This window comes from Vicugna pacos, chromosome 5, assembly GCF_048564905.1.
Source record: "Vicugna pacos chromosome 5, VicPac4, whole genome shotgun sequence".
NCBI lineage: Eukaryota > Metazoa > Chordata > Mammalia > Artiodactyla > Camelidae > Vicugna > Vicugna pacos.
Window position 1 is genome coordinate 77,633,103 of NC_132991.1, and position 20,391 is coordinate 77,653,493.

General features: G+C 42.7%; 1 protein-coding gene across 4 annotated transcripts in view; it reads left to right on the plus strand.

The window, feature by feature from the left end:
- The first annotated feature begins 6,640 nt into the window (after nt 1-6,640).
- NEMP2 (nuclear envelope integral membrane protein 2) overlaps nt 6,641-20,391 on the plus strand; it is a 40,874-nt gene continuing 27,123 nt past the window's right edge. For 3 of the 4 annotated variants that reach the window (XR_004189928.2, XM_072961595.1, XM_031678033.2), the window contains exons 1-4: nt 6,641-6,890; nt 15,844-15,959; nt 19,017-19,248; nt 19,373-19,445. Coding sequence is in view for 3 of the 4 variants with exons in the window: in XM_072961595.1 (XP_072817696.1) it covers nt 6,788-6,890; nt 15,844-15,959; nt 19,017-19,248; nt 19,373-19,445 (524 nt within the window). In the remaining variant the exon portion in view is untranslated. Of the gene's footprint in view, nt 6,891-14,261; nt 14,903-15,843; nt 15,960-19,016; nt 19,249-19,372; nt 19,446-20,391 lie in introns of those variants that run through there. The other variant, XM_072961596.1, reaches the window with a different exon arrangement.

Below are 20,391 nucleotides of genomic sequence, written 5' to 3' on the forward strand. Positions count from 1 at the left end.
AGATAGACTCTCTTGTGTCAATTTTCTTAAAAAAAAATAAGGTATTATTTTTAAAAAAGAAAACATTATAAATTTCTACCCAACAGTTAGCTGCTTACAAATTTTCTTTTCACTCCCATGATTACAAGAACATCCTGGAAAAATAAGAGAGTCAAAAAATCTGTATAACCATTCCATAATACACTTGGGTCTAGCCAGGTGTCAGATACAAAGAGATTTTGTGATTCAGCTATACTGGAAACAGAGGCTGTTGAGACCTGACTTAGAGCGCGGCGAGGAAGAGAAAAACATACGAGCAGAACAACAAAATCTCACGCTGTGTTATATTTATCTCCATCTCCCAGCCCCTATGTGCCCCTTTTTAAAAGAATTTTGAGTTCTTTCCAAAAACACATGAAAGACTATAGACTGAAGAATTTTTCTGGGTAGACTATGATCTTGGGAACATTTTGAAGTACCTGATTGGAAACTGAAAGCAAGAGGAGAAAATCTCTGTTTTAACTGAATTGAAAGGCTCCCAAATTACACACAAATCTTTCACATTGTCAATAAATGACTAATCAAGGCAATTAAAGAACTTAACTGAAAGGATACCTGCCGTTTATAGCTTTCCCTGAAAGAAAAAAATGCTTTCAAATATAATTACCTCACTATAAACTGTTTTCATAGAAATTACTCCAGTAGGGCAGGGTGCTGGTGGTGGGGGAACCTAGATTGTAGAGAATGGCCCGTTAAGAAAGGTGCTTCCTGAGGGTGAGTTGGCAGAAAACAAAACTTTGGCAAAGATTCTTTAGGAATCAAGTCAAGTGGAGTGGCGGGATTGGAGGGTGTCCAGGGAAGAGATGAACTAGGATCCCAATGCTGGGAAAATACATTTATATAAAATCTTAAGCTTACTGCAGTTCAAACCCATTTCCTTTTTGTTTTTTTCTATGAAAACATAACAAATAACTGGTGACTAGTTTTCTGTATCCTAGTTCCTTAAATCAACCCTTAGAAAGCTGCAACATTTCAGCCTTCTTTTTCTCAGATTAGCCGAGAACATCCATCTTTTCCCATGGATACTATTTTCCAGCCATCATCAACTAATTGTCAGTCATTTTTAAATATTTTTTCCCACCACTTTTGCAGTATGGTCACAAGACTATTTGCCTCAGAATCATAACTGTAGTTTCCCAGGTCATACAGTGGACCTACTGAATAAGAATCTTTGGAGATGGGACGCCTATCCACAGCAGAATTTGAGAACCACTGCTTTGAAGGATTCCACATCTTTCAATTTGAATGGAAAGATACGGATTGAATTTGACCAATTATCTTTTATCAAGGTCTTTAGCAATTTAGATTAGAGAACATATGATTTATTTCTTAATAAATTGTATTTATTCTAATCCCTCCCAATCTCACTTATTCATACTGAAAGGCTATCTTTTAGTTTTGACAGGTATTATTAAAATTACTGAAGCAGTATTTGGCAAGTCAATTTTGAAGTATTTCCTGAATGAAATATGTTAAGAAAAACATGATCTAACAAGTCAACGTCTATTTTTATTCTTTGCCTTTATGGAGAAGTCTTGAACAGCCTGGTTTTTTTTTTTTTCCCTCTTGATATGAAACATTCTAAAAATGGGAATTTTTTAAAGGAAGAAATGATGACATTTAGCCTCTGTAATCTTTATGGCATTGGTGGGTATCATTGCAGCCTTTCTAAATCTTTCTTTAGAAAAGAACCCAAAGTAGAACTTTGCCTATTTTCTTCTAATTCATTTAATTAAATGTTCTACCTACCTAGAAGCCAAGTGTAAGCTCCTAAATAATTTCTGACATGAGCTAAATTTTACTTCTGATTCATAATGACAGATTATAATCCTATGACAGTTACAGAAAATTAATTAGTTATGAAGAGCAAGAACTCTAGAAATAAAAATGCAGAGGCTGAAAATTGAATTGTAATTTTTTTCACACCATGTAGAACTAGTCAAGTGAAATTAAAGAACTCGGGTCACTAAAATAATATTAAAGAAGCACTTGACTATACCATTGGTTTATTAAAATAAGTATATATCACATTCTAGCAGTATGAAATTACATGTAATGCACACAATATTGTAGCTGTGATTACAAACTTGCCCGAAATGCTACTTACTGTCAAGCATGAAACTTGTAAAACTCAAAGATTAGTCCTAATACTTTTGAGTCACTTTAGGTACATACTGAGAAGACGTATTTTGGGCTCTACCCCAGATGGACTGAATCAGTCTCTGGAGGGAATGTCCTGGGAATCTGCATTCACAGTGCTAAACATTTCCAAATTACCAACATCGCTACCATTCTGGCAGGAGTGCCGGCTTCTTCCATATCTGTGGGACTCAGATCCCCCAGTCAGCAGTGCTTCATTCCGTCTTAGAGAAAGACATGTGGTGCTTACCAGAAATCCACAGCTAAAAATCTGTAGGCAATACAATTGGGCAACTTCTTAAAGAGGCAATGAACTTTGTCCTTTTTCAAACATCTCATTTGGTCTAGAAATGTATGGGCTGGTGTTAAAATCCAGTTTCAATTAATTGTCTTACATCACCTGGGCAAGTTTAATGGTGACCCCAACTACAGCTTTCTCACTTCACTGATCCATTGATGGGCAAATGCTTTCTCTATTTTCTAACAGAAAGATAGAAAACTAGTCTACATAATACTGCAGGAGGTTTTTGAATAGAAAATTCCTCAGGTGTCCTGTTTATATGGGATTTGATTTTCATTAGGTTTGTTTAATGAATATAGTTCATCTCCTAGAAAGAGGCACACAAATGCTGGTGAATTTAAGAACAAAAGACTGCACTAATTACAGATTGTATTCCCGTTTGCTTCTCATGAGAAGGAAGCAATATTCCATGATGTCAAAGGCTGCCTACCACAAATTTCTTTACTACAGGAATTTTAAAATATTTAATGAGCTATTCATAAATAATGAACATCTAAGGGAGATAATATAGTAAGCTGTATTTTCCAAACTATTTGATCTTGAAATCCTTCCATCTGCCAATTTTTCTCTGGGCCTATTGTTCTAAGGACTTGCTGCTGAAGGTGTGGTCCTCGCACTACCAGGGAGTTTGTTAGAAATGCAGAATCTCATGGCCGACCCCACACCCACTGAATTACTGGTAATTGTCTGATATTAATTTAGCCATTCAACTTCCTTCTGATTGGTGTTTGTATGGCATTATCTTTTCCCATCCTTTTCTTTCGAACTGATTTATCTTTATACTTAAGGTGTATTCCTAGTAAATAAACTTTTGCTTATTTATTCAATCTGACAATATCTGCCTTTTAATTTGGACATTGAGACCATTTGTATTTAATATAATTGTTCATGTGGTTGGATTTAGATTTGACATTTTTTAAGTTGTTTTCTATTTGCCAATTTGTTCTTCATCCTTTTTTCCCCTGTATTCTTGACTTCTTTTGGATTATTTTATTATTCCCTTCTATCTCCACTATTGGCTTATTAGTTATACCTCTTATTAAAAGATTTTAGTGATTGCTGTAATGTTTACATATACATCTGTAATTTATAACAGTCTAACTTCAAGTACCATTATATCACTTTATGTATAGTGAAAGAACTTTTTGAGAGTATGCTTCCATTTCTTTCTTTTCATTATTTGTGGTACTGTTGTCTTTCATTTTAATTCTACAGATAAGCCCCACAGTGCACTGCAACATTTTTCCTTTAGATGAATTATCTTTTAGAGTGATTAAAATAATAAAACTTTTATATTTACTTTCATTTTTATAATTTATAGAGCTATTTATTTCTTTGTGTAGATCCAAATGCTGAAGAACTCCTTAATATTTCTTGTAGTGAAAGCCTGTTGGAAATGAAAAAAAAAAAAGCTTCATTTGCCTTCCATTTTTTTGAAAGATATTATAAATGGGTATTGAATTCTGGATTAATATTTTTTTTTCTTCCACCACTTCAAAGATGTCACTCCATTATCTTCTGGCTTACATGATTTCTGACAAGAAGTGTGATGTAAATTTTCTCTCTCTGTTTGCAGTGTTTCATTTTTCTCTGGCTGTCTTCAAGATTTTCTGTTTCTCTTCAGTTTTCATTAATTTAGGAACATTCTCAGATTTATGTCTTAACTATTTCCTCTGCTTCATCCTTCCTCTCCCTTCTGGGACTCCAATTATGTCAGTTAAACCACTTGATATTGGCTCACAGATCTTGGATGCCCTGCTATCTATTATCTATCTATCTATCTATCTATCTATCTATCTATCTATCTATCTATCTATCTATCTATTTGTTCTTTCCTTGTGTTTCTATATGGGTAGATAATTTCTATTTACCCATATTCAAGTTCACTAGTAATTCTTTCTTTCCTCAGCTACTTCCAGGTTTCTGATAAGCCCACTGAAGAAATTCTTCAATTCTAATAATGTGCTTTTAGTTTTTAGCACTTCCATTTGACATTTTTAATTGTTTTCATCTCTTTGCTGAAATTTCCTATATGTTCTCAGATGTCCCTCTTTCCACTAGATCCTTTATTAATTGTAGTCCAACATGTGGGTCATTTTTGAATCTGATTCTGTTGATTTCTTTAGCTTTTTGATAATGGATTCTCCCCCCGCCCCCCGCTTGTTTGGGTGTCTTATAATTTTTGATCGAATGGGTATTATGAAAAAACAATAAAGACTAAGGAAAGTAATATTTATACCCAGAAATGGGCATGCAAATCCCGCCTTTATCTGTGGTGTGTCTTGAGTGAGAGAGGGTTTCCCAGCGGCTGCCAACCTCTACTTTGCGTCATGTCAAGACACTGAACCCCAGTGTTTCCTGCTCCCCCGGGGGTGAGAGTTTGTGCTTCTATCTCTCCACTAGAAGCAGGGGTCTTTTCCATGGCTCTGTTGGGGGTGGTATTTTCTGCCCCTTCCTGTGGCTTAAGGTTTCCATATGAAAGGAAAGTTTGGGGAGTTTAGGTGGGATTTTATGATTGTCACCTAATGACAGAACTGTCACTTTCTACGATTCTGTTATCTCTGGAAGAATATTTATTGCTATCCTGTAGAGAGGAATGTAGTGTTTTGACTTAGGTTCTGTACTAAGAAGCTAAAGATATTTATTAAGGATATGCTACATGAAGAGCACTTTAAATATTAATTTAATACACTGCTTCCTGTTCTTTTGTTTCTCTACCCGATACAGCTGTAGGAAAACACACTTGTTATTCAAGAATATACCTGTTTCTTTTAGGCACGTTTCATAGTGCCATTCAAAATTAAACAAGATCAAAATGGGTATGATTAAGGAAAAAACCGTTATGCAAGAGGCAAGTGCAAACCTCACACTGAGATCAGAGGCTCTGCTGTTTCTCTGGAGATAGTCTGCAGGGTCAGACGAGGTGGGAGTTCGAGTAATAACAGTTTCTTCTCAAAACTCACCCCCTTCAAGATTCCCTTGCAGAGATATTTCTGAACTCGAGTCCTTTACAAGGAGATTTCTGAACTTTCTAAAAGCCGTATATGGGTGTGTACATGGCACCAGGGGTTTGAAGGCAATTGGTTAAACTTTACTTTGAAGCCAGGACAAGTCTGGTGAGTTCTACTCAGACCTTTGGGGAAAATGAGGCTAATCTATTTTTAGAGGATGATTTCTGTCACAATTCGGTTCTCTGAAGTACCTTAGCAGAAGCCCAAAATTAGAAAAGAGGAAATGATCTTTTGTTCCAGGGAATGTTTAGTATAAAATACCAAATCACATTAATGAGTTTCCAGGGCTTGAGAAGGGTTTGTTTGCACTTAAAAAAAAAAAAAAGTACAGTATAATAGTATTTAAGGCTACAAGTTCTATATCAATTATCAATATTAAAGCCACTCAAGATATTTTTCCAGTTCTATTGATATGATTGACATACAACATTGTGTCAGGGTGTAGTATAATGATTTGAAAAACGTATTAATTACAAATACAAGTTTATTTAACATCCATTTCCTCAGCTTTTTTTTTTATGATGAGAACTTTTAAGACCTGTTACCAGCTCTCAAATATACCTTACAGTATTGTTAACTTTAGTCATCATTACATCCCAAGAACTTGTCTTTTGCATCTTCTGATCTTCACCCAATTCACTCACTTCCCACAGGTTCCCACACCAACCACCAATTAGTTCTCTGTATCTAAAAAATAAAAGCTGATTTTAAGGGATATGTTATATTTGTGAGAAAATGTTTTATATCCTCTTTATACTGAAATGTGAGAAGTTACTTAAGCAATGAAACTGCCAATTTGTGATTGCTTGTTACAGACAAAAAGGAAAATGAAAAAATAAAAAGGAAAATTAAACACGGACTTCTTATAAAAAGGGGGGTTGCTGAAGAGCCTGCGCCTTCCTGGGGTGTCACTCCCGGGAACTCTTGAGGACTGAGCCCTAAAACCCCGCCAGTCGAAAATCGGGGGAAGTTTTAGGCACAACTCACGGGGAGGGGGCCTCCTCCCCAGACCCTGGCCCAGACCGCGGAGACTGGTGGGAGGGGCCCCCGGCCTCCAGGGAAAGGCGGGGCGGGGGCCGGGAGGCGGGGAGGGGCCCGGGCGGGGCGGCGCGGAGGCGGCGGCTGCGGCCCGACTCTTCCTCCTCGGGGGAGGCGGGACGTCCGCCTCGACGGCGCGCAGGCCTCACCGCCCCCCGGCCTCGTCTGGGCCCCGCGCCGCTTCTGCTCCTCTTGGCTGAGCGCGACCCCCTAGGGCTCGGGCCGCCGCGGGGCCGCCCGGAGTTGACCCCCTGGCGGGATGCGGCCGTGCTGGCTGCTGCTCTGGCTGCCGCCCCTGGCCGCGCCGCCCGCGGGCGCCGTGCGCTGGGAGGAGGAGGCGGCGGCGGCGGCCGCGTTGTCAGGTAACCGCGGGCACGGGCGGCGGGCGCGCGCACGCTCCCCTTCCCCCTCCTTCCCGCTCGGCTCTCCCGACTTCCCGGCGGCGGACCGCGCCCTCCCTGCCCGCGCGCCAGGGCCCCGGGCACGGGCGGCGCTTCCCTGCCCAGCGTAGGGCTCCCCCGCAGGCGCGGCCTGCGCGCGGGCCAGGCCCAACTTCCCTTTCCGCCGGCTTGGGCTTTCCTGGTCCCTGTGCTGGCGCTTAGACACAAGGATTTCAGGACTAGAAGCAATGGCAAAGTTCTCTCTGGGCCAGTGCCCTCGTTTTACAAAAGCACCAGAAGATAGTCACTGCTACTGATGACCCTAGTCTCCGGACTTTCAACACAGGGCGTTTGTATACATCAGCTTAGGCTGAAAACCATATTAGCTCTCGATCTAGCTGTAACTTTGCACTAAAGACTAGAGAAGGTAAGAGCTTTGGCTCTAGAATTCCACTGAAATTCCCCTGCCCTGACTAGCTCTGTGACCTTGAGTGAGTCGTGTTACTGGTCACGCATAAAACACAGGTGATACTATTTCACAGGATTATTGTGATGTTTAATGTGTGCAGAGTGCCTGGTAGTAGGAATCAAAGGGCAGGTGCTCATAGTGTTGTTAGGGGCTGTCTGTGGAGTGCTCTCAAGATCCTGACACAGCAGGGCAAGTCAGGAGTTAGGACTCCAGAACTGCTACTAATTTGCTATGAGTTTAACATTTCTATTTCATTCTCCCTCCCGTGAAATCCTTTAAATGATTTCCTGGAATCACTGTACACTAACTCCTCTTCATCTCATTGCCCGCCTTTGGTTGCAAGGGCGGCAACCAAGTGTGGTCTTTAGCTGGGCACAGCTGCTCTCCTCCAATAGAATCAGGATTCTTTGTCTAAGGATGAAGGCAATTATCAGATTCAGCTGGAGATGCCAACTCATGGGAATCTTGCAATGAGGTATACTTTGGGAGACTATTCAATACCAGTTTTCATTGAACAGACATTTCTTGTGTTTACTATGTGCTGGGCAGTGTTAAAAGTGCTTTAATCTGCATTGCCTTATTTTTAATACCTATAGTAGCCCTTCGGGGTAGGTACCACTTATATACCCATTCTACAGATACAGAAACAAAGGCTTGGTAGTAAGAAACGTAACCAGCATACACTGTTGAAAAAATAAATCACAGGTATGTCTAAGAAGGAGGGTTTCTGAGCATGGCAACAGCCAGAAAATTGTAAGTAGCCCTGGACCAACATCCAGCACCTTGATTTCTAGATCAGTCATTACATTCAGCCACCCACTTGTAGAATTACCTTGGTCCAGCACATAAATCTTTATGGGCCATAGTTTTCTCATCAGTAAAATGAAGATGTTCTATAGCTGAATGATCTCCAATATTTTCCTCACCTTTTATTTACCTTAGTGAACCCAATGTTTTTCAGGGTTTTATGTTGCTGCATTTGGTGTTAACGCTGTCAATGTCTATATTTTGTTAATCAAATCATATATAAATGCTTCTGTTCTGCCTGATGCAGGATACCTGCTGAGTTAATGAGATTCTAGCCCAGAGCCAAGAAAAATGGCAGCTTCTGTAGCCTTATAGCAACACTTGCCGTTCCAGATGGGCTTTACAACTCAAGCATCCAGAATCCAGGATCCTGGAGTGTGCCCCTGACACCTCTGGTGTTGGAACCTCTGGATTAGACTAAGTCTGAGAGCCATTGCTGCCCTAAAAGTCTGCAGTTTTATGAGGAACCCTGAGATCAAACAGCTGGTACTTCCTTTTATTAAAAAAGGGGCCCCAACTATAATGTGAGAGACTTGGATTAGATTATACTTCCTGTTCTAAAATTCTGTCTTGAGCACACATACCCTTGGATGGATTGGAGAACAGCCAGACTGAGGCCAGCTTTCTGTCACTGTATCTGGAGGAAGGTCAGAGGCAGTTGACACAGGAGTGGCGAGTAGTTGTCTGGCTGAGAGGAAGAGAAACTTCAAGCCAAGAGACATCCATAGTTTGCAACCAGTGAGTGAGGTCCCTAGAAACCATGTGTTGTCCTGAGACGAAGTTCAGGTCATAGCAGTGAATTCCCAGGACTGAACTACAGCAATCAGCCATTCAAAACCACAGCTTTCTGATTCATCTGTGGAGAAGCAAATCAATTCTTGAAGTTAAAATCAGACCCGTATGTGCGTCAGCAGGTGGTATTTTCAGTTTCATTCTCTATGCACGTTCTTGGAGAAATGAAAACCAAGATTTAAATTCAAGCCAGGTTAAAAAAAAACAGCTGGGGTTAGTAGAGAAGTTACTTTTGTAACATGCTAACTGCTTTGAAAATGAATTTACGAAATAATACCAAGAAAAATCCTTCCTCCCTTTGAACTCTCAGGAGTTAAGATTTGTTGCTTTTTGTATTCTCTCCCTCCCCTTACTTGTCTCAAAACAAAAGCAGTTTTATAGGCCAAATGGAAAAAATGGCAGTCTAATTTAATAAGTGGTTTATTATTCTGTTATAATTTCATCTGAAGATTTTTTTTCACCATAAGGGCCATGTAAGGTTAAGTTTTCAGAAGGACCATTGCTGAAATATTTTTATGTTGGAGATTGTTTAAGATCTGCTAAGATTTGAAGAATGTCTGTGCTTTTTATTTTTAGTATATTCTGTAAGTAGGTTTAAGTACTACCTGCCCTTTTCTGAAGTTTTGACTGAATATTTTTACCTTCTGTATGACTAAACTCTCACTTAAATATATCCTTATACATTTAGGAAAACTAATAAATGACAAAGGTCATACAAAGGAGTAACTTTGGATTTAATTTATTAGTCAAATCAGGTAATACGCAGCTGTCCCTTTTTTATATATAAGATACCTAGTCCTAACATTCGATTACTGAGTATTTCCAAATTGGTATTTAAAGTGAACTGAGGGATCTCAGTGGTTATGGGAGCCCTGATTCGAATTCTTTGGTAATGGAAATAATTGTGCTTTGTCTTAGCAATTGGGCACAACTGTTTAAAAGCATATTGTTCTCCAGAAGTCAGGTTTATTGAAAGGTTCAGGAGAGCCTGCCAAGGACTGCAGAGTGAAGAAGGGCCTTGCTCGGTCCCTGGCCTTGCTGGGTGGCCGCAGTAAGGCGGGCGCTCAGGGTTGGTCCCGCACTTACTCCTAAGTGCTTGGGAAATGAGGCAGAGAGCCCACGCTTGCACCCATGCTCCTGATCTGAATCCGGTTTGAGGAAGTGCATACCTAGGGTATGGGGGTGCCCTCTGGGTAGGAGGCGTGTTTCAGCTCCAGGGGGAAGCAGTGGCTTTCCCTGGCAGGTGGTGTTCTCTTCTGACCAAATGAATGGTTATTGTGACATTTTTATGAATCCCTAGAAATTTGCTTTCATTTTCTGGATGGCATTGTAAAGGGTTATTGTTGATATTGTGATATATTTGAATTTGCCTGCATTTGCCACTAGGAAGTTCCATCCTAACTGAATGAACAAGCAAAGACTGAGGTCACGTGAGTAAATGACACCTGCAGACGTGCTGGCAGCTTCACGGCCTTCAGTGTCAGGACTTGAACAGGTGATAGAAGTTCAGCTAAGCAGGCTACCTTTTCTATTTCCCACCCTCAGGAGAAGATAGAGGAAATGGAAACTGAACAATGAACTGTCTCTAGACGAAGACTGCTGAAGGGAGGAGAGGTCTGGGAAGGACATAACCTTTATAAACAATCTAAGATTAAGAGCTCTGGTTCTCTCTGGGGAGGCAGTAGGCGGCCCACGGTAGCAGTCTTGACTGTCACAAGTTGCTGTCTTATGCTAGTCCAATGAGCCCATGGCTTAAGATTCACATGAACTCACTTGGAGCTAGGGTTGTGGTTTCTTGTGGCCATGAGTGTCTGGTTCCAAAGGTAATTAGGGATTCTTGTGTGGGTTGATTGAAATGCATTCACTTCAGGAGCGAGATGATAACTATGGGCAGCCAGGGGACACCAGGAAGTGCTGACTCCTGTCTGCAGTATCTCATGTATTGTGTGAATTCTGCATCAACTTCGCCTCAAGGGCCAGAGGCCACCCCGCAGAATTCCAGGGGGACCCTGTTTGCAACATGCTCTTCAGTAGTGTTCCTGTAGGTGTCAGTAGTCAAGGCAGCCTACCTCCTCTGTCTTTACTTTCCTTAATCTGGCTGAAGACCAAGGAGAAATCAGAGCAAGTTCTTTTCTTCTAACTGGGAGGTCCCTTACGCACAATACCCTGATGTACCGCGTACCAGCAAAATAAAAACGAACTGACTGCCACCTCTTGCTTCCCCCTGCCTTCCTCTGGTGAGGAGGAAGCAGTGGGCCTCTAGTGCAGGGGATATTGAGGGTTTCAGCTCTCGACCCGCCAGTTAAGGATACACTGAGAACGCTGGAGGAGGGTAAAGGGGAGGTGCAGCCTGCAGGTTCCGTCAGTGGGATGGCAATCGCAGAGGCTGGACGGGGGTCCCGCATCAGGCTGCTTCAAGGGGAGGGCCAGAGCGCACCTCCTCTTCTGGTGTTGTCTGGCACTGGCCAGGCCCTTACAGAGACTGGCCAGGCTTTCACTGGCTCAACCCTGCATGCCCAAATAACCCACCCATGCTTTCAAATTACAACACACACACACACACACACACACACACACACACACACACAAAAAGCAAAGATTTAAATGCTGGAGATATGGTAATAGATATGCCGTGTCCCTAACTTCTTGGACAGACAGAGTATAAACTAAAACACAGGTAGGTAATATGAAGAGAAAACAAAGCAGAATCAGAAGGACACCAGTGAAAGGGGTTGGACTGGGCCATTTTAGACAGTGGGGTCAGGGAAGGCCTCCCCGAGAAAGTGACGTTTGTGCATACATATTGGAAGCAGCAAGATCTGAGGAAAACGAGTTGCAGGTGGAGGAAAGCAGGAACGTGTGAGGTGGGGTGGCTCTGCACCCTGAGGACAGGAGCGTTGCCTTGGCCGGAGAAGCCAGGTGGGAGGGCAAGTGGAGGAGGGCAGGTCAGAGGAACCAGGTCCGGGGAAGGGAGGCTGGGTTTTATGATGGGTCTGATGAAAAGTCATTGGAGGGTTCTGAGCAGGCAAGTGATGTGCCCTCCTGGGTGTTTTTAAAAGATCTACATGTGCTGGTTAGGGAACAGGTTGTGGGGGAGAATCACAGGGACGATTCTGGAAGCAGGGAGACCAGCTGGAAGTCTGCTACAGGAATCCAAGTGCAGGAAGGAAGCCTGTGGCCAGGAAAGCAGAGAAGCATTTCCTCCTAAACTGAAACTTTTGCACTCTACCTATATTGCATCATCTTGCTCTTATCTTAAGAGTTACAGGTATCAGATGATTTAGGAGGCTGTCTTAGGACTGAATGGGGAAAAAACCCATTTTAAGGTAGCATTTGTTTACAAAGCTGAGGCCCCGGAGAAGGTGTTTCTCTGGCCACAGCAACCGTCCTGTCCTCAGGGTGCAGAGCCATCCTTGCCTCACGCTTTTCTGCTTTCCTCCACCTGCAGCTCGCTTTCCCCAGATCTCGGCAGAGCTTGCTGCTTCTAATAACGTGTTTGCTCAAATGTCACCTTCTCGGGGAGGCCTTCAGACCACTAATGAGGGTAGCTAACTGTTCTTATGGGCACTGATTCAGCCCTTGAAGTAGTGGCTCCCACTAGGAGAGGGGTCGCAGGAAGGGACTCCTAGCAGCGAGCACACGTATGGTGTTAGGAATAACCCTAAAGAAAGAACAGGCTGAAGTTAAGGTTCTGGTAATGGTCTGGGCTGCAGGGTTCTGCAGACCTTATACCCCACACTCTTCACTTGTCCTGTTGGAGTGTGCGTCCTTCGCAGGATTAGGCGGGGACCCCCAGCACAACGTCCTCAACTCTAGCCACCCAGTTTCACCCTGCTGCTGTGCAGAGAGCGTTGGGGAGGCTATGGGAGGCAGAACATGGGATACCGGGAGGTGAGTCTGGAGCCCTCCTAATGCCACCTCTGCTGCTCACTATCTGGAGGCTCTTCATGTGTGTAGTGTGTTCTCACCGCAGTTGCTCAGGCTCTTCCAGGATCCACACTGCCTCCCTTGACACTCATCTTTTGTACGGCCAGATGCAGCCCCTTGATGTCCCAGGAGTGCCATCTCCCTCGGGCAGCCCATGGCCGGGGGCATTTGCATCTCAGATATACCCAAGAAGGCAGCCCAGCATCCGTTGCTTTCTGTGTTGGTAACACTGTTCTGCTTTTCGCTCTTGTGTGTAGACAGACCATGCAGAAATGCACTTTTGATTTTTGTATCCTGTGTTCAACAGAGAGCCTCTAGAGCTTCTGTCTCATGCCTTTTTAAGACCAGCCTCTTAACATGAATTCTTGTATCTGCACCCCAGACTCTCAAACTCTGCAAATTTGTTAGTATATTTTAAAACATATGCATTTCCTCACAATATTGAGTAAAGATTAAATGATTCATAGCGTCACAGTGGGCGACGCTGGATACTCGTGTAACTTCCCTGCTTTGTGCAGCCGCCCAAGAACCCTGACTTTTACGCAGTTGTATTTTAGGAGGTTTGGGCATTTACAGTGTCTGTCTTCACTTCTCTCTAGCTTAAGCATGGAAACAGCTAGGGATGTTAGCCAGGACCAGGACCTGTCTGGGCTTATGCAATGTTATTCCCTAAATGGATATAATTGTTAACTAACTAGTTATTAGTGGTTACCCAGTCCCTCCCCAACTTTGGTGTAGCAGGTTGTTCCAACTTCATTTCTGATTTTTCCGGAGAAACAGCTGACCACACTCTCCTTAGAGGAATCTGGTTGAGCATAAGGCCCATTTCTCTGTGTGCCCATAAACATTCCCTGTTCCTGTTTCATATTTGGCAGACATAGTGATGACACCCTCTCCTAGATCCAGAAGAATATATGACTTTTATCTCACTTTATTTTAAATTCAAATAAAGTGGAATAAAATAAACCATTACTTCATAATGTTCTCATGGCACTTACTACATTTTCCATCTATAATGCAGCACCTGTCTTCTCTTTTTCTCTCTCTGTTATATTGTGTTGTGTTGTATTATGTATTACATAATATGCATATTATATATTTTTTATATATTACATAGAACACACATGTATGTACGTACTACATCTGTTTCCAGCCGAAGTTGTCCTGTGCTGCAGACCTAGCCATCTTCCCCTGGTCCCACCAACCAAAACCCAGTGTGTCCAGAATTAAAATCACCCCCATTTCCCTGCACATGCATGCTTCTCCAGTATTGCTCATCTGGGAAAAGGGCCTCACCATCTCCCCACTCACCAGAATCTTCACACCATCTTCTTGCTCTCCTCTCTCATGAATCCAGTCTTGAGTGTCGGCTACACTTCCTAAGTGCTCTTTAATCTGTTCTCTCTCCTACTTAGTTCATTCCTTGCTTAGGTTGCTTTGGGAGCCTTCTTCACGGCTCTTCTGCTTTCAGTCTTCCCTGCTAATATTTCACGTGGCTCATAGAATGCTCTTCCTGAGACATGACTGTGTTCCTGTCGCTTCCTGATTGAGCTGGCTATTCTCTGTTTGTTCCTGATGAGCCATTCTCTGCCCTTCTCTCCCCTGCTCAGCTCCAGGAAGCTGACCTCTGTGGGCATTTTTGCCCTCTGGCTTCCCTTAGGGTTTGGCCGTGAGAGGCACTGATCGGGGCAGGAGAGAGCTTCTGCTGGAGCCTGGCAGGATTGCATTCCCTTAGACTCCTGTCTTGCCACCTCCAGTAGCTCCACTAACAAGAGGTCCTCCCCTTGCCATTTCAGGCCTAGGGGTGTGGAAGGCTTTCTGCTGCATTGTCGTTCATGCCTTAACCCTGCCCACATCTTCCCTGGACTCTTTGCAGTTAAATCCCTTTGAGAAGATGTAGTGTATTTATACAATGGAATACTATTCAGCCATAAAAACCGACAACATAACGCCATTTGCAGCAACATGGATGCTCCTGGAGAATGTCATTCTAAGTGAAGTAAGCCAGAAAGAGAAAGAAAAATACCATATGAGATCACTCATATGTGGAATCTAAAAAAACAAAACATAAATGCAAAACAGAAACAGACTCACAGACATAGAGTACAAACTTGTGGTTGCCAAGGGGGCGGGGGGTGGGAAGGACAGACGGGGATTTCAAAAACAAGATTATACTGTATAGCACAGGGAAATATATACAAGATCTTGTGGTAGCTCACAGAGAAAAAAAATGACAATAAATATATATATGTTCATGTATAACTGAAAAATTGTTCTCTACACTGGAATTTGACACAACATTGTAAAATGACTATAACTAAATTAAAAAAAAGTTAAAAAAAATGAAAATGAAAAATAAACCCCTTTGGGTGTCAGCAGTTTCCTTCTGAGCCTTTAGACTTACCTGTAATCCTTCAGCGCTCTGCTTTCAGCATGAAGTTCTTCACGTTCCTTAGCGTAGTAGTAACCTCTCTAGCTGCACGTGTTGCAGTGTCCTCGTGTATTCCCTACACTCCATCCTCATAAATGGCTGATCCACTTCCACGAGTTCCCTCATCTCCCAAGTTCTGTACGCACTTGCCACCCCTACCCCCTGACTCTGTCTCAGTGCCCCTGACTGTCCTTCAGTGCATCACTTGTGTTTCCTGTTTCCTGGGAGCTGCCCTCAGTTCTTGCCTCTGCTCCAGGACTGAAGTGCCTGTGCTCTGTGCTCCTACAGCTCCTCCATACATCCTAAGAGTATTGATACTGGGCTGTAGTTTTTTTGTCTTGTCTCCTGCTAGGTTGGAAAGACTGAAGAGCTATAATTACCATGCAGAAGAATTTTACTGGGCATAGAATGTAAGAACAGCTATCATTATCCCCGTGAACAAAGGAGAAAGAAGATAAGATTCTGAGCAATTACATATTAGGAAATATATTCCCTTTTTCATTTTTCAGTTCCAAGGTGTAAAGCTTTGAAGGAAATGGATTTAATTAAAACTTTTGAGTCAAACTGTTACTGCTACAATCAAAATTCCCAAATGAAATGGAAGTATATATGGTCAACTGTGCAGGTAAGAAAGAGCCTATGTTTAAATTATGTCTTGAGAACAGAGAGTTAAGATGTACTATTTCAAGAGCAGAAAGCAGCTTTTGTTTGATAAGAGCTATGCATCAGTGTGGAGGCTGACCGGGCGATCACACACAGCGGTTCAGGGGGAGGGCTGGGTGGGAGGGACATTAACTCTCCACACACTTCATAAGCCCTTCTCCAACCTTTCCAAATAAATGCACTGAGTGCAGTATGCTTGCTGTTTAGACACAGCTCAAGACAACATGTTCTCGCCTGCTTTCCAAAATAATTGCTATCTCAAACCCTTCCATATAGAAATTCTGGTTACTTCTGATCCCAGGTATGGCCAAGATAGTAGTCATTCTCCATAGCCTAGCACTTTCCTTCATTCAACATTTAACAAATATTTATTGAACACCTACTAAGGGCCAGGAACTCTTCTAGGCTCTTAGGATACATCAGGGAACAAAGCAAATCCCTGCTCCTGTGATGTTTGTACTCTTGGGAATGAGGGCTAGAGTTAAGCCATAAATGTAAAAGAGAAGGAAATTATAAAACTAGTGAGTGCTATGAAAAAGGAGAATGTGAAGTAAGACAGGTGAATGAGGGGAGTAAGGGCAAGCTGCGGTGTTAAAGAGAGTGGTCAGGGCAGTTCTCATTGAAAAGGTGCCATTTGAGTAAGATTTCAGTGACGTGAGTTACCCAGCAGGGTGTCTGGGGAGAGTGTTCTCGGCTGAGGGAAGAGCTGGGACAGCATAGTTATCAGAGGGCTCATGGTGTTGATTTGTACTGTTACGGATAATACACACCATTTTGATCACTGGTTGAGGTGGTATCTGTCAATTGACAGTTCTGCCACTATAAAATGGCTGTTCCAGCCTCTATAATGAATGAATATTTTGAGGGGAAAATGTGATATATATTCTGTTCCTCATCAAACTTCTACCCCCTAGTTGTATCCATTGATAACGCTTGCCTGAATTGGTTAACAGCACGATGTTGATCAAGCGCTGATTTTCTAGTTCCATTATTCCTTCTGTATTCATTGGCATTTTCTGTAAGGAAGAGTTTTACCTCCCCAGTTTATTTATAGCCACATGGTCTCATGGATTGCCAGTTCATTCACTGGACTACAATTCATTACTGCTTATTTTGTTATTCAAATTGTCCTAGATGTGGCCAGTCGGAGCCCCTTCAGACTAGCTCCTGTATCCTTTAACGGGTGTCTGTCATTGTAGGAGCACTTCTTTACCTGCTGGCAAACAATACATTCCTAGGACTATCCTAAAAATAATTTTAATGCAATGAGAAGCAAGGAAACGGGTTGGTAGCTGGAGGGGAAATTGGGGTCTATAGAAGTTCTTTTTTTTTTTTTTTTTTTTTTTTTGCTTTTTGCTTTAAATGGGAAAACCCCAGCATGTCTGTATGCTGGTAGGTTGGTCTGCTAGAGCGGGAAGAAGTACCGGTTTAATGTCCTTGAGTAGCGAAGGTGGATCAGATCCAGTGCACAGGCTGGGGGCTTGCCTTCAGAACGGAGCATGTGGCAGGAATTTCTTCCCTGCAGGCTGGAACAGCATGTGCCCGCAGATCCTGACAGGAGGGTGGAGGGGGGCATAGGAGCTGGTCAACTTTCTCTTCTAATTCTTCCATTCTCAGTGAAGTAGGAGAGATCATCGACCAGGCGTGAGGAGGGCAGGAGCTGTTGGGGTTGCGGGGAAGAAGAAGCTGTGAGGTCATTGTCGAAGGGAGTGGGAGAGTGACTGGATGGGAGCGATGGTGTGATTGCCCGCAGCTCTCAGGTCCCACTTGAGGTGCACAGCCATGGGTTTGAAGTGAGACCACCGTGAGTTTCTCCAGCACAGCTGGTGGTGCAGATGCAAAAGTGGAATAGGTGGAGGGTTGGATCTTGTAACTACATGTGATAAAGCAAGAAGGGCACAGACCAGTTAAGGGTATATATAGGGGGATGGCTACAATGGCTGATCAGGGCACTTGGCTGGAAGACAAGTGGCTGAGGACGTCAAGGGTAAGGAGCAGGGGCAAGATGCCTGATCCATGGTAGGGTCAATGCTTGCTGGGATTGGGGTGCCAAGAGGGGGCACACTGATAAGAGGTGGTGCTCAATCAGTGGGGTTCATGAAATGCAGCTAGTATCTGGGGCCGGAGTTTGGGACTAACAAGAATCAGGGTGTGGCTGTGAGAGTGATTAGCTGAGATGGGGTGGCGGACAGGAGCATAAGAAGGGAGTTCAAGGAACCAAGAGGACAGCGTATTGGAAGGAGTTTGGTATGTATATTGTGTCTATTTAGTCCCAGAGACGTAGGGCAGGAAGTAGTATTGGAGAGAGAGCCACACTGAGCCAGGGGCTGATGTCCAAGAGAAATGAGGCACAGTGGGCAGATAGTGGTGTCGCCTGATGCCTGAGGCTCAGGGCTGGCGCTCTCACTCCCCTTTTCAGGCTTGCCCTAACCTTGGACAAAGAAAAGAAATAGAGACAAAAGCAGCCACGGAGCTGTCCTTTAATGATCTCTGGGCTGTCGCCATCTGCTTGGCATTGTGGCTGATCCTTTGCTGTGAGGCTTGGGTAGGACCTTGAGCTTGGGTTCCGGTCCTTCAGGAGGCATGGTGAAAGAAGCCTGAATCATTTATGCTCAGCTGATCCATAGGATGGATAGAAGTGCTTTTTCTCAATCACAGTAGAAATGATAGAGGTAGTAAACCCTATTCTCATTATGTCTGTAACCAAATAGTTTGCCACCTGTTATTTTCTGTGCCATCCTTTTTTACATGTCCTTTGGCCACAATAACCTGCTAGAAGGAGTTCAATCAGCCACAACTCAGGGGAAGAAATACCCACTTTCAAAAGGGTCTATGTTCTAGTGTGTGTTGACTAAATACAGACCTCTAGGTCCATCCCTGGGATCAGAACTTTCCCATGTACATCTGCGTGTTCTTTACTCCACCAGCCTTAGGCTCTCTTTACTCCTCTGCTCATGATTTTAAGAAGCTTGTAAGAAGTTTTGAGTTGCGTGTTTGTGAATTTGTTCTTGTTTTGTAGGTGAAAATTACTAGTTCAGGCCTGCTCAGTATTGTCTATATCACAGAAAGACATAATTGCCAGTATCCAGAAACCATTCTGTCTATTATCAAATGTATGATTCATAAGTTTTGGACACCAAAAGAGTCTAATGATATAACCATAGTCATCAATCCATATGGGGAGACCGTGTGCTTCTCTGTGACTCCTGCCAGGAAGATATTTACCTATACAATGAGCGTGACTCGAAACAGTAAGTCCATTGATTTTCTGGATTCAGTTTTTCTGCAGTGACATTTCAGTAAATCGACTTTTCTTTCATTAATGCTACATTGACACAAAATCTTTCTTATGTGCCCGTGTCTTTTTCACTCCAGTTGTGGATTTCAAACTCTTCCTTGTGTTTGTGGCAGGCATGTTCCTCTTCTTTTATGCGAAGACCTTGAGTCAGTAAGTATTCATTTTTACTTTCTTATTTTTGTGAATCGAAAGCAGTAGGACATTTTTGACCCTCTGCTCAATATTTCCACATTAGTTTGTAGTTCTTGCTTTAGGTTTTCCAAACAGTAAGTCTGAAGATAGTGTTTGAAAGGTTTTAAACCCAGTAACTGTTGTTTGTATAGTATAATCTGTAATGGTTCAGGGTGCTTTCACATGCATTATTTTGTATTATTTATTAATATGTGTTATATTATTTGAATTGATTCTCTTAATGATTATGTGAGCTCTGTATGACTGTTCTCATTTCATAGGTGAGAAAACCAACATCCGTCATCACATGACTAGTTCTGGCCAGGGCTGAAGTTTATACTCAGGTTTTCTGATACCAGATGCCTTCCTCTCTTACATTTGAGCTGCCTCCTCGGTTTGTGGCTCTGATACAGAAAGTTGACTTTAACCACTGTCCGACTCTGGATACACATGTTATCCTGATACTGTGTGTCTTACAGCTTCTCTCATGAAAAAGGAATTTCTTTCCAGTAATATTTTACATCTTAGCTTGCTATTCTGGACATTGTTCGTTTTTGAGCTTTTTCTTGTAGTGTAATCAAGGGTGTTGAATATCCTCCATGGTCTTAATAAATTGGTTGTTGTCTACATAGTGTGAAGAGTAAAGCTTGGACTTAGAGGAGCTAGGCTGCAAGCCTGAATCCTCCAGGCAGCAGATACTGACTTGGAGAAGGTCTTTAACTTCTTGGTGCCTTAGTTTCCTCCCGTGTAAAATGTAGACGTGGATAACTGATTCACAGGGCTGTTTGAGTGCATGTAAAGCTCTCAGACAAGTGGTAGGTGCTCCAGTAAGTATTATTGGATCAGATTCTAAGCATAGAAGATAACTCAGACACTGTTTTGAATTAGTGGCAAGCCATTTACTATAAATTTAAAGTAGAGATTT